We start from the raw sequence: 16,401 nt of genomic DNA, 5'->3' as shown, positions 1-16,401 counted from the left end.
TGCGCACCTAGAGCCCGTGCTCTGCAACAGGAGAAGCCACCGCAATGAGAAGCCCGTGCACCACAACTAAGAGTAGCCCCTGCTCGCCACAACTAGAGAAAGCCTGCATGCAGCAACGAAGACCCAACGCAGCCAAGAATTTAAAAAATAAACATAAGATAAAATAAAATAAAATAAATTTTTTAAAAATGAGCTGGGACTTCCCTGGTGGCTCAGCGGTTAAAAATCTGCCTGCCAATGTAGGGGACATGGGTCTGAGCCCTGGTCCGGGAAGATCCCACATGCCATGGAGCAACTAAGCCTATGTGCCACAACTACTGAGCCTGCGCTCTAGAGCCCAGAAGCCACAACTACTGAGCCCACGTGCCACAACTACTGAAGCCCGAGCGCCTAGAGCTCATGCTCCGCAACAAGAGAAGCCACCGCAATGAGAAGCCCATGCACCGCAAGGAAGAGTAGCCTCCGCTCGCCGCAACTAGAGAAAGCCTGCACGCAGCAACGAAGACCCAACACAGCCAAAAATAAATAAAATAAATTTACTAAAAAAAAAAAAAAAAAAGAGCTATCAAACCATAAAGACATGGAGGAGCCTTAAATGCATATTACTAAGTGAAATATGCCAATCTGAAAGGCTGCATCACATATGGATTCCATCTATGACATTCTAGGAAAAGCAATGGAGACAGTAAAATGTTCAGTGGTTTCCAGGTGTCGGGGGTGGGAGGAGGTAGGGAGGGATAAATAGGCAGTTGCAGAGTATTTTGAGGGCAGTGAAAATACTCTTTACACCAGAATGATACGTGTCATTATACATTTGTAATGAAAGTGTGACACCAAGAATGTGACACCAAGAGTGAACCACGAACTTGGACTTTGGGTGGTAATGATGTGTCAATGTAGGCTCATCCGTTGTAATGAATGTACCGCTCTGGTGGGGGATGTTGATGATGGGGGAGGCTACATATGTGTGGGGCAAAGGGCCTTTGGGAATTCTCTGTAACTTCCCCTCAATTTGGCTATGAACCCAAAACTGCACTAAAAGTCTGAATTAAGAAAAATTTTTTTTTAATTTTTAATTTTCATTTTATATTTCTCTTAAGGCATTATCTGTCGTGTTTATTCACTCTTTTGGTCCTCCCAGTTTAATCTTCATTTCTGAAATAATTGTTTAAATTTTATCTCTAAGTCTTTCCTGAGATGTCACATCATTTCTGAGTTTTCTACTTATGATTTATGCTGTTCTTTCCTGTCTTGTATAATTTTCTTAATGTCTTGCAGTACACTTTGAAATTGTAAATTAATTTTTATCTGTTTTGTGAGAACATCTTTCCAGAGTGCTTTCATTATCTGTAAGGATGTTATTCTATTCCTAATTCTCTTTTTTTTCTTATAATAACTTTATATGGGACTTGATTCTTTTCTGTTGTGTATTTTTATGTGAAATTAGTTTTCCTAAACTATGAGAATGAAGCAGGTTAAATTTTAAAATGCTCCAACTTCACAGAGCTCCCTCTTCTGTTGTTTTTGTGAAGTGTTTAAAAAAAAAAAAAAAAAGAAGTATGACATCTTGCTTTCTGAGATTTCCCGGCCGCCCTTCCCTTCCTTTGAACTGGACCTTTCTCTTGTCCCTACCCTGCTCCGTTGTGATTCCATTCCCAGCAATTTCTCCTCAATGTAGGGCCCTGTACTAGAAAGCTGTTCTGGCAGGTCAATTTTGAGAGTTCAAGGAGCCCGCCCCTTTATTCTCTTGTATTGCAAGCTCTTTGCACTTTACCAGGTGTTTGAGCAGGCAAAACGCCTTCACCTTCAGCTGCTGTCCTCAACTTGGCCCACTGAGTTTCCTAATGAGTACCAGTTGGCTAGCTAGGATTCTCCCATTCTCCAGTCCAGTCAAAAGCTGCACTGTTTCTTCCTTTTGTTTCCCACACGGATGTGCTTATCATGCGAGTCTTGTGGTTCTTGGTATTTTGTCCCCAACTGCTCACATTCTGGGATTCCTGGTATCTTGTTACCTAGTTTTGTTGTAAATGTCGTCTATGAAATTTTGACTTCGCTTATCTAATTGCTCTGTACGTTTATACATGGGATTATGTGAGTAGTATGCTACTGCCATCATTACCACCATCTTCCCAGGATCATCACCATCTTTTAATTCAAGCTAATTTTTTGCTTTATCCTTCCTCTTGATTCCTTCCTTTAGCCTGTCACAGGAAGAACTTGGCCTCAGTTTGTAGAGTCCCTGTACTAGAGTGAGTGTGTGTGTGTGTGAGTGTGTGTGTGAGTGTGTTGAGGTGAGATGTACGGGGACAGGGTCATGAGTGAGCAGAGGTTGCTAATTGGGGGCAGATGTGCAAAAAGTTGAAGACATAGTCCCTGCCCTTAGGCGTTTATAACCTAAGAGTCCAACACATATCTGCTTAGTGAAGCGCAAGTACAGCTACCCGGTTTTCCATCACAGCTCTTACTAGCTCGCCATGCCAACTGGGGTAAGGCAACTTCTTGGGACTTTAGTTCCTCCCTTTGTAAAACACAGAGCCTATCACTGCCCTGTCCAATTGTGTAGGTGTGGGGAAGAAATGAAATAATGGGAGCCTATGTAATCTGGTCACCAGTGGCCTGCATCCTGGGTTGGGGGAGGGCCGCAACTCTGTGTTGTTCTCCATCTTTGTCTCTGCTCCGCAATGCCTCAGACAGTGCTTGACACATTCTGAGTACTCAGTATTTGCACCTTGAAAAAAAGTACTAACAGCCCTATTATGTGATAATTAATTTAAAGAGCTCCTTGGCCTCATCAGTGATGACAAGAGTTAATCAACCCTTGTTTGGGGCTGGAGAGGCTAGCCTCAGAAAAGACCCTTCACATGGAAGCAATGGCCTTCACTCCGAAAGTCAACCGTCAGAAGACAGGGAAGAGCTGAGTTTTTAAAATGCGTGTTTTATTATTCAGCCTTCAGCAGAAATGTCACCTTTCTAAAGCAAGCTGTTATCATGCGCTCACCGTGCCAAACAGGCGCCTCTGAGGAGCAGGATTTTATCTCAACATTTCTCGTGATTTGTGTTTCTCTTTCAAGGAGCTCCATGCCTTAAGGCACCTCAAACACTAACAGCACAAGAAGGTGAGGTTACAGGAGGTGCAGACTCCAACAACATGAAACGGGGATTTTTGCAAAACAGGTCCAGGATCAGCATCAAAGCTCTAGTCTGCAGTCACCCTGCCCAATAATTCATGTCCTCTCCGCGCAGTTCATTGTTTTCTGGTGGGCTCCTTGGTTGAAACCATATTCTCAAAGAAACTCCGTTTTGTGACAGGGCCCCCATTAGCGGGCTCAGCCACATGACAGGCCTAGAAGCAGCCAGCACAACTGCCGGCAACGCTTGCCAAGAAGCCAGATGCTGCCACACACTGGCATCTGGGTCCTGGAATCGCAACCATGCTCTCAGTCTGGCTAGGGACTCTGACCCCAGCTACGGAAGGAGACAAAGGAAGGGAAGAAAGAGGCGGAGCAAGGGGAGGGAGGGCAGGCTGGGGAAGAGTCTCCTGGTAATTTCCCTACCATGGGTTTAGAGCTTCCACAACAAAAGACTCGTTGGAAGGCTGCTACCAACGCTGCCATGGGCGGGAGAGGTAGCGATGGGGAGCATTCTAAACCCAGCAAGCTATTCTGGCACCTGGGGAATGGGGGTGGCTGATTCTAAAGGAGACAGCTGCAGCGGGCAGCCACCGCTCTCCCCTCGGCTCCCTCACGCCACGACAGCCCACAGCGGAAATAAGCTGCCGGACAGGGCTTCAGTCTGCAGCAGAGGGATAGAGAGTGGCAACGTCAGGAGGGCTGTCGCTTTCTGCTTTCTGAGTGCCAAGACTGACCAGCGTCAGAAAGGCCAAAGAAATGGCCAGGGCGAGATCCAGACTGGCAATCTTCAGGGGATCCTTACAGTCAAGAAAGGTGTGATGGGGGTGTTTTGATCACAGGAACAAGGTGCAGGCAAAAAGAAGCCCTTTGCCTTGAAGTGGCCTTTGATGCTAGGGTAATACGAGCCTGAGTGAACTTTCAGGTCCTGCTGGAGTCACGTTAGGTGGAGGTATGACCCGGAGGGGTGAGTTGAATGAGGAAAGTTTAGGGTTTGAAGTGAGAGGTGAGAGAATAAAAAGCAGGCAGCAGATCTTCTTTCTCAAAATACCAAATTCTATCCAGCACCCCCTTTACCCACATCACGCTTGTCGGGAGTTGCTCAGGGCCTTACACTTGAAACACAGGTTAGAGGAGCAAGCGAATGAGAGAGTGACGACACGGTGGGAAGAGTCCGGCCTCTGCGGCCAAAAGACTCGGGGAAACAGCCCCAGAGGACGCTTACCAGCAGGAGGGCTGCTTCTCTCAGGGGCACAGAGGCTTTTTTCTGTTCACCAGATACTGTATTCCCTAACCACAATCGCGTGGTGTGCCTCTGCTCATAATCAGCGGGGAGAAGCAGGTGTTGGGGGAACCTCTGTCTACCAGTGAAAAGACTTGTGCAAAGCATGTCCTATCACTGGCGGCTTAAGAAATAGTGTCATTTTGGGGGATAGGGAGGGTGGGAGGGAGACGCAAGAGGGAGGAGATATGGGGATGTATGTATACGTATAGCTGATTCACTTTGTTATACAGCAGAAACTAACACACCATTGTAAAGCAATTATACTCCAATAAAGATGTTAAAATAAAATAAAATAGATAACCAAAAAAAGAAAGAAATAGTGTCATTTTTAAGAAGGATAGCACATTACTATTGAGGCTGAGTCCAGGCATAGCAAGAACACAGAGACACATGAAGCCACTGCCAACACTGAAACCCCACCTACTGAAAACATGAAATTATCCAAACATCTTGCAGATGCTCATGAGAGGTCAATATATATTTGGTCAAAATATACTTTATTAATCATCTCATCTAATAACCTTGGTACCGTATAAACAAAAGAGCCTTAATTTAAAGTGAAAAATAGGAAAATAGTGGGTCACCCACATTTCCCCCCCACCAACACACACACACACAAAGCCTTCAGGGAACATTTCATACATTTTACTTTACTCCTGTGAAGCTTGGTGCCCATTTTCAACAGGCCAAACCAAGTCTACCGAGAAAGCATCCCAAGCTAAGTCCCTCAGTTCTAAAGAGAACACTGAGCAGTTCTGCTACCCTTCAGAATGAGATGAGAACATTCTGGCATCTTTCTCAAACTTGGTTTAGATTCTTTACATTCAGATTCTGAACAACGCAGGGACTAAATACTAAATTTCCACTGTGGCTCTGCTTAAGAATGAGCAAACAACCCAGCAGTATACAACAAGTAATGAAAAGAATTATGACTATAATGCTTATTCTACTTCTAAATGGATGAGTCATTTGAATCTAGTAACTATGACGGAAGTGGCTGAGTCTCTTTGGGGGGACAGAATCACTCCCCACCATGTATGCCTCCCTTTGTCCCCTCCTCTGATGTTTTCTTTATCCAACTGGCTATTCCCCTTGCCTTTTCCCTTCCTCCTTGTTGTCCTCATTATCTATCTTCTCTTGTCATCTGTTCCCATTTATGCAAAAACTGCTTGGGCCAGCCTTCTGGGAAATACGCTAAGTGGTGGGAAATGTCTTCAAACTCAAAACACACACCACAGGGCAGGATGTTTATGTTCATACAAAGCAGAGGCAGTAAACTGACGTTAAACTAAGACAGTGGTTCTCAAACTTGATCATGCATCAGAATCACCTGGAAGGGCTTGCTAAATAAAACAGATTGCTGTGCCAGCCCCCAGAATTCTGATTCAGTAGATTTGGAATAGAGTTCAAGAATATGCTTTTCTAACAAGTTCCCAGGTGATGCTAATGTTGATGGTTTGGGAACCCCTTTTTTTTCACTTCCCTAAAACTTTTTTTGGGGGGAGTAATTTCAAACTTAAAGTCACAAGAAAAGTAAAAATCGCTGTATTTCCTTGACCCAGATTGGAATCATTTTTTTTGAGGCCCACTAAGCTAAGCTACAGGTAGGTCAGAGGGGAGAGCAATCACCTGACAGGACGCAATGCCTTCTAAGAGTAAGAGCAGAACACCAGCCAAATAGAAAGCAAAGCCAACTGTTTAAAAGGTGGGAAGAAGTGGCACAAAATGATGAAAGAAAGTGAGATGGGACCCAGGGGTTTTAAGCTCAGAATAGTAAACACCGTTATCAACCAACGCGGGAAAAGTGTAGAAGCTCTCCTGGTTTGTCTCTCTGGTGATTCCTTGGAGGTGATTTTACAAACAACAAATCGGTATCTCCTAGTATAAACTGGCTTCATGAAAAAAGGAAAGCAATTATCTGATAGGGAAACTCTACACCTGAGAGACATGGATGAGAGGACGGTCATGTACCCCTCTTTTGTATTCTATCTCCTCAACTTAGGACTTTATCTCTTGCCTGAATTTCTGCAGTGACTCCTAACTGATCTCTCTGCCTCTTATCACTTTCTCTCCAATATTATTCTCCATTCTAACCCTAAAGTTACCTTTTTAACAGCAGGCTGCAGTAATGTCATCTCTCTAAAGTCCCCTACAACTTAGAGAACGAAGTCCAAATGTCCACGTGGCATTTAATCTGGCCCCAACCCACCCTTCAAATTCATATGCCTATGCACCAGTCCAAACACAATACGCCCAGCTTTACGTTTTTCCAGCGCCATGCCTTTGTATACAACTGTTTTTTGTTCCACTGGAAACTTTCCTTCTTCCCAAACAAAATCTGGAAAAAAGAAAAGTCCTTATGTTTAAAAATACCATTCAGAGGTCAAGGTTTTGTTCCAATACAGGAAGCCTTCCTGCAGTTCCTCGGATCTCTCCTCTGTATGCTCACCGTACTCTATTTGTACCCTGCAACACAACATTCTGCCCTACTTATTATTTATGCTTTATTTCCCGAGTTTTATAAGATCCTTGAAGACAGGTACCATGTCTTTTGTTCAGTGACCAGAGAAACCCATAGGAGGCAGGGTGGGTAGATGAAGAGGCGATGAAGAGAGGAAGACGGAGAAGAATGAGAAAAGAGTAGGAGAGCACAGGGAGGGGACATGTTCAGTTTTATAGTTTTCTTAGGCATTTAGAATGTTTTTGCTGAAGACAGATCCTTCAAATATCTAACACATTTTCTTTCCAGAACAACCCAGACTGAACAGTTGTATAGATTTTTTGTTTTGCCAACACTACACCTCCTTTTCTTCTTATTTTCTATCTATGTCACAACTGAGTCAATTTCATGTCTGTCTCCCATATGATAAGGGCAACATCACACTGCAGTCATTATTTGGGCACTGAAACAGGCTCAAATCCCTTTACATTTGTCAAATCCCCTTTGACATTTGCCTCTTTGGGTGGGGCTGGTCAAATTCCTGCCTTGTGGATTAGCTTTAGGAGGAATTTGATCAACATTCCCAGAAGAGTTACCTTTTTTTTGTTGTTGTTGTTGTTAGTTTCTGCTTTATAACAAAGTGAATCAGCTACACATATACACACGTTCCCACATCTCCTCCCTCCCGCATCTCCCTCCCTCCCACCCTCCCCATCCCACCCCCCGAGGCGGTCACAAAGCACTGAGCTGATCTCCCTGTGCTATGCGGCTGCTTCCCACTAGCTATCTATCTTACATTTGGTAGTGTATATATGTCCATGACAAGGAGTTACCTTTTTGATATGAAAATTTTTTGAGACTTACAAAAGCAGGATGCCAACATCTCTAAGTGTGACTAAAAGCTGGTTCATTTGCCATTCTTCCTTACCCCATTCAATAAGAGGTTTTCCTGCCCAAAGGAATGAAAGCAGCTCTTCGTAGACACTCACCAGCTGTCTTCTGCAAGAAAGCAGAGCTAGAACCAACTCTGGATAAGCGTGTCACTTAATTCTTTCCAAAAAGTTAGTTCAGCATCTTTTTTCCTGGGATAGGAGGAACAGTTTCAGTTTCTGCCTAACTCTTGCTAGGCGAAGAACAAAGAATAGCACTTTAAATCTAGCTCAAAAAAACATGCTCTCTATTGCTCCAGATATCTGGGCCAACACGCCTGACAAGTACCCTGCTTCACTTTCCTAGAGTAACACTCACTTTCTCTCTTACACCTCCACACATTTTCTCTGCCGCTATTTCTCCCTGAGATAGATCCCTGGATCAAGGGAAGAAGTCATGTGATAGGGACAAAAAATGCAATGCTATGCCATCTGACTACATATTACCACTATTGTAAATCTTCCTAAAAAAGAAACTTGTTCTCCGGTTTCCTATTTACTGTCCTTGAGAGAATAAGTGATGCCGAGTCACAAAAACCTATAGTACTTTGCTTCCCATTTCCCTACGGCTACTAAGTTTACAACTGTACTTAGAAATAGCTGACTTCACAGCTTTTGCCATTTAGTAACCCTTCAACATGAGGACTTGATATGAAATCCTTAAAATGAGCTGAGTAGACATCAAATACTCAAAAGTCCAAATTACCTAGACTGGTAGAGGTTAATGTTCTACATTAAATAGGAACAGAAAGTATCAATTTTGTACTCTGATTATGCCTGCCCAATAAGTGAGTCAAATAAACACATAAAATATGATAGATGAGGGCAATGGGGGTAGGAAAACCACCACGGTTGTTGAGAAAGGTCTAAGAAGTGAATAAATGTAGGTGTGTCCTACCCTCCTTTCACCTCTGTGTACTTCTATCTGGACTTTCAACTCTCCTTTTCCAGCGTAGAGCTGACTGAGAAATAGTCTTTTAATATTTCAATCTATTTTAAATTTTTATAGCCACATAACCACTAAGGGCTATGCTACTGAGTGGGTAAATGGCAGTAACCCAAGTATCTGGGATTACTAAAAAAAACAATTATAAGAAAACAGTTAAGTACCAATTTAAGATTTTCATTAACCTTGTATTTTTACAATGTTGGTTTATCAAATTAGTTCACTCTGAAAAAGAGAAAGGCCACCATATACTTGGGAAGCTTAGAACTCAACTACCTTTTCATTCTATAGGTGAGGGAACAGGTCTAGAATATTGTTATTTGATTAAAGTTAAAAGAAAAGGCCAGTTAGTTACAGAGACAGGACCAGATAACACTGGTATAGTGTTTTATATAGTTTTATAGTTTTAAAAGACTAAGACTTTCTATTATATTCCACAATCCTCAGAGAAAGAACTTGAAATACGAGGCTTCATTCATTACCCAGAGCATTTAGAAATACCAAAGGTTAAATCAACTACTCTAAGAAGAAAGATAATGCATCTTATGCCTTGGCCCTTGCTATAAAGTAATCCCTAAGTGAGTCCAATAAAGATGTTAGAAAGGGCCCCCTGAGAGGCAAAGAATCTTTCAGTGCTATAGTCAGATTTCTCTCTATTTAGAGTCATAAATTATGAACAAGTGAATTCAACTAAGGCATACTATGTGTAGGGTCCTAACATAATGTTACTGGTCATAGCATGAATATTATTTATAGATTTTAAATTCTTCATTAAATGCACTATATAAAAGCCAAACTCAGTCTTGGTTCACAATGACTCTGAAATAAGATAGGGTAGGAAAAGCCTGAGCATCAAAACACAACAGGAAATATAGCTGTTTAAAAAGGTTTAAAAGGCAAGTTTAAGTATGTTAACAGGAGGTCAGTTATTACAACAAGTAAGTTGAAAGGATATATGTTCCAAAAAAGTATTAATCATATCATAGTTAAAACAAACTGCTAGAATCACGGCATTCTTTTTTACTCTTAGGGAGCTTAACTTACCCTTCTGTGAAACAGAAATGGTAGATTTTCATGCCTTGCCTGAAGATAGGTGGCATTACACCAAGTTATTGGCGACCCACTGGTAAAGCTCTCCTATAGAGAACATAGTAACATAACAGTCAAGGACACTGGTACTTTCATATAAAAGTATAAAATCAAAAGAGAGCAAGGACTCAAACAGATGTTTGAACATCAACGTTCTTAAGGACATTGTTTACGACAGCCAAAAGGTAGAAATGCCCAAATGTCCACTGACTGATGAATGGCTAAACAAAATGTGATATACACATACAATGGAATATTATTCAGCCTTAAAAAGGAATGAAATTCTGATATAGGCTACAGTATGGGTGAACCTTGAAAACCTTATACCAAATAAAATAAGCCAGACATAAAAGAACAGATATTATATGATTCCACTTCTGTGAGAGACCAAGAAGAGTCAAATTCATACAGAAAGTAGAATAGTGGTTACTAGGGGCTAGGGGGAGGAAGAATGGGAAGTTATTGTTTAATGGGTAAAGAGTTTCAGTTTGGGATGATTAAAAAGTTCTGAAATGCATAGTGGTAATGGTTGGGAAAAATGTGAATATACTTAATGCCACTGAATTGTATACTTAAAAGTGGTTAAAATGGTAAATTTTATGTTATGTAAATTTTACTACAATAAAAAAAATCAGATGAGAAAAAAATAAAAACAAGTTTAAAAAATCAAATGAGAAATACTAAGTGGTAAGTTCTTCTCTGATTTTGATATTTCTAATATACATCATCAAGTAAAAACAGACTAGGGGCTTCCCTGGTGGTGCAGTGGTTGAGAGTCCACCTGCCAATGCAGGAGACATAGGTTCGAGCCCTGGTCCAGGAAGATCCCACATGCCGTGGAGCAACTGGGCCCGTGCGCCACAACTACTGAGCCTGCACTCTCAACTAGAGAAAGCCCACGTGCAGCAACGAAGACCCAGTGCAGCCAAAAATAAATAAATAAATAAATAAATAAATTTAAAAAAAGAAAAAGCTTTTCAAAAAAAAAAAGTAAACAGACTTGGGTCCATCACCCCAAAGCTATTTATCCTGTGTGTTTATTACTAATATAATTCATGTCCACCATGATTATGAATGATGTATTTACATTAAGCACAATTCCAAACACAGAGAGAGAGAGAGAGAGAGAGAGAGAGAGAGAGAGAGAGAGAAACTGAAGCAGTGGAATTCTGTCAACACACTAACACAGCAACCATCTGTTAACACTGCCCTTTGAATCCAAGGGACCCAAATCATGTGGTAGGGCTGGGAGCTTCACCTTAGCTGTGAAGTCCTACTTTCATGTCATAGGGCACTTCTGGAAGGAAGCTCTGTAATGGCCAGCTCTAACTACTTACAGATTTCCTACTAGTCCTACACAGGAAGTCATTCTTGTGTCTCACCTGCATGAGTTCCTGTTATGAGGCCAGGGGGCTGGTGAGTTGAAATCCAGTTCCAGGGAGTGATGTCATCTTGACTGAGCTATGATCCTGCTGACCTGCTCCCCATCCCAGTGTTGTTGCAGCACTTCAGCTGGGGTTCAGGTTATAAGGGGACCAAAAAGGAAAATGGGGGAGTAGGATAATAGAAAAAGCAAAAATGCTTGCACATTTCCTTTGTGTCACTAAAGCATTTTCTGCTTCCATTTAATTTGATGGGCAGACCTGGCCAATGGCAGCTGGAAGCTGTACAGATGCTCTTGGAGTAGGGATAGGCTCTCACACAGATCTCAAAAATACAAAGAATTAAAACATACAGAAAACTTTCATTATGTTGTGGCTCCTAACTTGAAAATGGTGACTTATTCTTTCTTCTTTGGATAAAGTTTAAAAAGCAGACATTAACTTACAAATTTTGTAAATTGTTGTAAACAATGCATGACTACAGGAGCTATCTTAGCAACAGAAAGAAATAACGAATACAAGTGTTGCGAGATGTATAAATACTCATGTTCTTTCTATACAACGTCAAGTAGATTAGGAGGTCAAATTTGGAAATCCTGTCAATACATAATAAAAGAGGATTGCCATTCAATCCCATTTAGATGAGATCCTTTGGTTCTTAGGATACTAAGCCAAAAAACTAAAATGAAGTCAAGCATAATAAGAAGCAGAAATTGCTAACATTCCAAAATGAAAGGAAGAGAGGCCTTTGAAAAAAAAGAAAAAAAATCTTAAGCAATTAAATGAAAGAGAGATTTAAATTTTTACCACGTTTATTTTACATGATTCTTTAGTTCTTATTAAGTTGATACAATTTGGGGAAATAAATACTCCCTTCGCTTTTTTGTTGCGTATGTATTAATAGGGGTAGGAAGAACAGAATATGACAGAATAGACAAAGGGTGTAGAAAGTGAAAAAATAAAGATGAAGAGAGAGAGAGAGAGAGAGAGAGTGTTCATATGAACCCTTCTGTTAGCAGTATCAACCAACAAAGTACAAAGTTGACAACATGAAGTGTTTTCTTCTCACGTGGACTTCAGAAAGAATGACTATGGGACCATATTCGACATACATTAATTATATAGCATCGTGGTTCAGTTTTCCTATCAGACATGATGTGTATATTCTTTTTTTCTCACTTTTTAAGCTCCATAGATGACATTATTCATGAAGCACTTTTAGTATATTATTCAGCAAATATTAATTTGATCATATTAAACCAATCTTGGTTCGCAGAAAGCACTGTCAGCTGCCATGTAAAGGTCCTCCTTTCAAGTAACACTTCATTCTACACTTGGAGCTTCATATCAGAGGAAGGTCTTGAAGGGCATTCCTCTTTTAGTTGAGTTTACAACTCACCTGCAACACTAAATGCAGATAAAATAAAGATCACACCTCAGTTAAAGGTTTGTACATAACAGCCCCTTGCAAATGTAGCCAATATCTTGTCCAGACAGTAACTGTAAAGGAATTGTTCTCTCTCAGGCTTTTTCTTTCTCCATTTCCTCTAAAGATCTTCATCCCAATGCTTGGTGCCCCATAATTGAGTGTAAGGCAGAGCTACCTCTGTGCTGGAGACGCCTGTCATAGAGAAGATCAGAACGTGTGCAGAGAACCCTGCATTATGTTCATCTCATTAGTTCTGCCCAATCCACAGGGGTAAAAAATGGATGAGATTTGATATCTTCAACACCAGCAACTCCAGCACCAAGACGCTCCACAGGGTTGAACTGTAAGAGCTAAAAAAGAAGGATTTAGTGAATAGTGGGAATCCAACTAAAGAATCAAAGGAAAAGAAAAATATATGAAAGGAAAGAACTTCTAAATTCAACCCCAGTAACAAACGGACTTGACTGACAGCCAACAGACTATATTTCCTTGAAAGGGAATTATGTCTATGATACCACTCTAGCTGTGGGGTGGTGGGGAACATATCTGAATTTATGACTTTTCAACTGATTTGAAATATGACCTTGAGTAACTCACTTTGTTTCTCATCGTCATATAGTACAATAGGATAGTTACACCTATCAATTTCCTACTCCAAAAGTACAATTATGACATTAATTAGATATTGCACCAAATTCTGAGAGATCCAGTTACTCCTTTCATGATGAGAAAGTTTGGGAGGCACAATAAGTCTTTCAACCCCTAGTGAATTATATATGCACCGGGTCTAAACTTTACCTAAGGTCTGAATAAGCCAATTCATATTCCAGAATTGCTTTCTTTGAAATAGCTGACTCACATGGAACAATTTGATACAATGAGTGAAACGTGTTTCGACTTCTTCACTAATAGGAATCAGGTATAAAATAAGTTAATAAATGTTACACGCAATAGGATTGTTAAGTGTGGGAAAATAAAAGTAGTCATAAACAATTATAGACGACCCTGGGCATACTGAAAGAATGTGTCTTAAGACATTCATGCATCCCCAAATTTTTGTTTTAACAGCTTTACTGAGGGATAATTTATACAGCATAAAATTTATCTGTTGTAATTGTACAACTTAATGATTCTTAGTAAATTTAAAGAGTTGTGCAACTTTCACCACAATCCAGTTTTAGAACACTTTGATTACCCTAAAAAGTTTCCTCATCCTGTTTGCAGTTAATCCGCATTTCCGTCTCCAGCCCTAGGCAACCACTAATTTGTTTTCTATCTCTATAAACTTGCCCTTTCTGGATATTTCGTATAAATGAAATCATAAAAATATGTTGTCTTTTGCAGCTGCCTTCTTTCACTTAGCATAATGTTTTTGAGATTCATCCGTGTTGTAGCACGTATCAACAGTCTGTTCCTTTTTACTTCTGAACAGCATTCCACTATTTGGATATAATGCATTTTGTTAATATATTCACCAGTTAATGGACATATGGACTTTCCAGGTTACGGCTATAATTAATAGTATATATGACTTCCTGCTGACACATATTTTCATTTCTCTTAAGGACATTCCTAGGAGTGGGACTGGTGGGTCTTGTGTTAAGTTTATGTTTAGCTTTTCAAGAAACTACCAAACTTTTCTAAAGTATCTGTACCATTTTACGTTCCCGCCAGCAATGCATGAGAGTTCCAGTTTCTCTACACCCTCATCGATAATTGTTACTATCTTTTTTATTACAGCCCTTCTGTGGGTATTAGTGGTATCTTATTATGGTTTTAATTTATATTCCCTAATGACTAATGATGGTGAGCATCTTTTCATATCTTTCTTAGCCATTTATAAAGCCTCCTTGGTGAACCTTTGCCCATTTTTATACTGAGCTGTCTGCTTACTGTGTTAAAAGGTTCTTTACACATACTGAAAACAAATCTTTTATCAGTTGCATGATGTGCATATATTTTGTCCCAGTCTGTGGCTTGTCTTTTCATTCTTTTTCTGGTATCTTTTGAAATGCAAAAGTTTTTAATTTTAATGAAGCCCACTTTACCATTTTTTTTTTCTTTTATGGATCATGTTTTGGTGTCATATCTAATAATTCTTTTCCTAACCCAAGGTCATGAAGATTTTCTCCAATTTTTTTCCTAAGATTTTACAGTTTTAGCTCCCACATACAGGTTTATGAGCTATTTTGAGTTAATTTTTGCATATGATATGAATTAAGGGTCTTAGTTCATTTTGGTTTTAGCATGTGAATATTTGATTTTCCCAGCACCATTTGTTGAAAAGATTATTTTTTCATCATCGAATTATCTTGGCACCTTTACTGAAAATCAATTGACCATAAATGTAACAGTTTATTTCTGAACTCTCAAGTCCATTCCATTGATCTATATTGCCTATCTTTGCTCTAATACCACAGTAATTAAGTAGTTACTGTGGCTTTATACTGACTGGAAATTGGGAGTGTAAGTACTCCTTCTTTGTTCTCTTTCAAAATTGCTTTGGATACTCTAGGTCCCTTGCCTTTTCATATTCATTTTGAAGTCAGCTAAAGGTTTCCCAATTTTGCTGATCTTTTCAAAGAACCAACTTGTGATTTAATTTTTCTCTTATTTTTCTCCTCTATCCAATGAAGATTTTCTCTTTCACTGATTTCTGCTTGCTTGCTTTCTTCTGCTTGCTTTGGACTTATTTTGCTTTTTACAGTTTCTTTTTCTACTTTCCTCAGTTACAAGGTGAGATTTTTATGTGAGACCATTCTTTTCCTATACAGATGTCTAAAGCCATAAATTTTCCCCAAGAACTGATGTAGCTGCATCCTATAAATTTTGATATATCATGTGTTTGTTTTCATTCCATTAAAAACAATTTCTGGCTTCTCTTGGCATTTCTTCTTTGACTCAGGTTATTTAGAAGTGTGTTGTTTAATATCCAAATATCTGGTATGGATTCACCAGATCTCTTTCTGTTGATGATTTCTAATAAAAAGTTGTTATGGTCAGAGTATGCTGTATAATTTCAATCCTTTTAAATACTGAAAGTTGTTTTATGGCATAGCAAATGATCTATCATGGGGAATGTTCCATGAGCATGTGATAAGACTGTATTCTGCAATCATTGTTCTATATATGTCAGAGTTGTTTGATAATGTTGTTCAAGTCTTCTCTATATCCTTGCTGATTTTCTATTAATTATCAAGAATGGGGTATTGAAGCCTCCATTTATTATTATTGGATTATCTATTATTTCCTTCAATTCAATCAGACTTTGCTTCATATGTTTTGAAGCTGTTATTAGAGCATATACATTTATAATTGTTATATCTTTCTATGTATTGATCCTCTCATCATTATAAAACATCTTAGTCCCTGGTAATTCTCTTGTCTCCACATCTATTTTGTCTGATATTTAATAAAACCACTTCACCTCTCTTATGGTCACTGTTTGCATGGTTTATCTTTTCCCACCCTTTTTCTTTCAACCTATTTGTGTTTTTAATTGAAGTGTGTCTCTTGCACACAGATAGTTGGAACTCTTTTTTATCCAGTTAACAATCTTTGCCTTTTGTTTGGCATGTTTAGACATTCACACTGAATGTAATTATTGACATGGTGGGTTTACGTTTGCTAATTTGCTACTTGTTTTCTACGTCTACTGTCTTTTTTCATTCCCCTTTACTGCCTTCTTCTGTGTCAAATACTTCTTACTGTACTATTTCAGTTCCTCTATTAATTTTCCTTTACTATTTTTTTTTAGTGGTTGCTGTCAAGAT

The 16,401-nt window shown here is 39.6% G+C and overlaps 1 protein-coding gene across 8 annotated transcripts in view; it reads right to left on the bottom strand.

Moving 5' to 3' along the window:
- RPS6KC1 (ribosomal protein S6 kinase C1) overlaps nt 1–16,401 on the bottom strand; it is a 243,669-nt gene that overhangs the window by 17,339 nt on the left and 209,929 nt on the right. For 7 of the 8 annotated variants that reach the window (XM_082399677.1, XM_082399675.1, XM_082399678.1 and 4 more), the window contains one exon: nt 11,994–12,978. The exons of the other annotated variant lie outside the window; for it this stretch is intronic. In XM_082399677.1, coding sequence (XP_082255803.1) covers nt 12,868–12,978 — 111 coding nt within the window. In that variant the 3' untranslated portion in view covers nt 11,994–12,867. Of the gene's footprint in view, nt 1–11,993; nt 12,979–16,401 lie in introns of those variants that run through there. 8 annotated transcript variants of the gene reach the window in all.

The sequence above is a fragment of the Balaenoptera borealis genome, assembly GCF_965194805.1.
Source record: "Balaenoptera borealis genome assembly, chromosome: 1".
NCBI classification, from domain to species: Eukaryota; Metazoa; Chordata; class Mammalia; order Artiodactyla; family Balaenopteridae; genus Balaenoptera; species Balaenoptera borealis.
The sequence above is the reverse complement of the archived record's forward strand: the minus strand, read 5'-3'. Positions and strand labels throughout refer to the sequence as shown.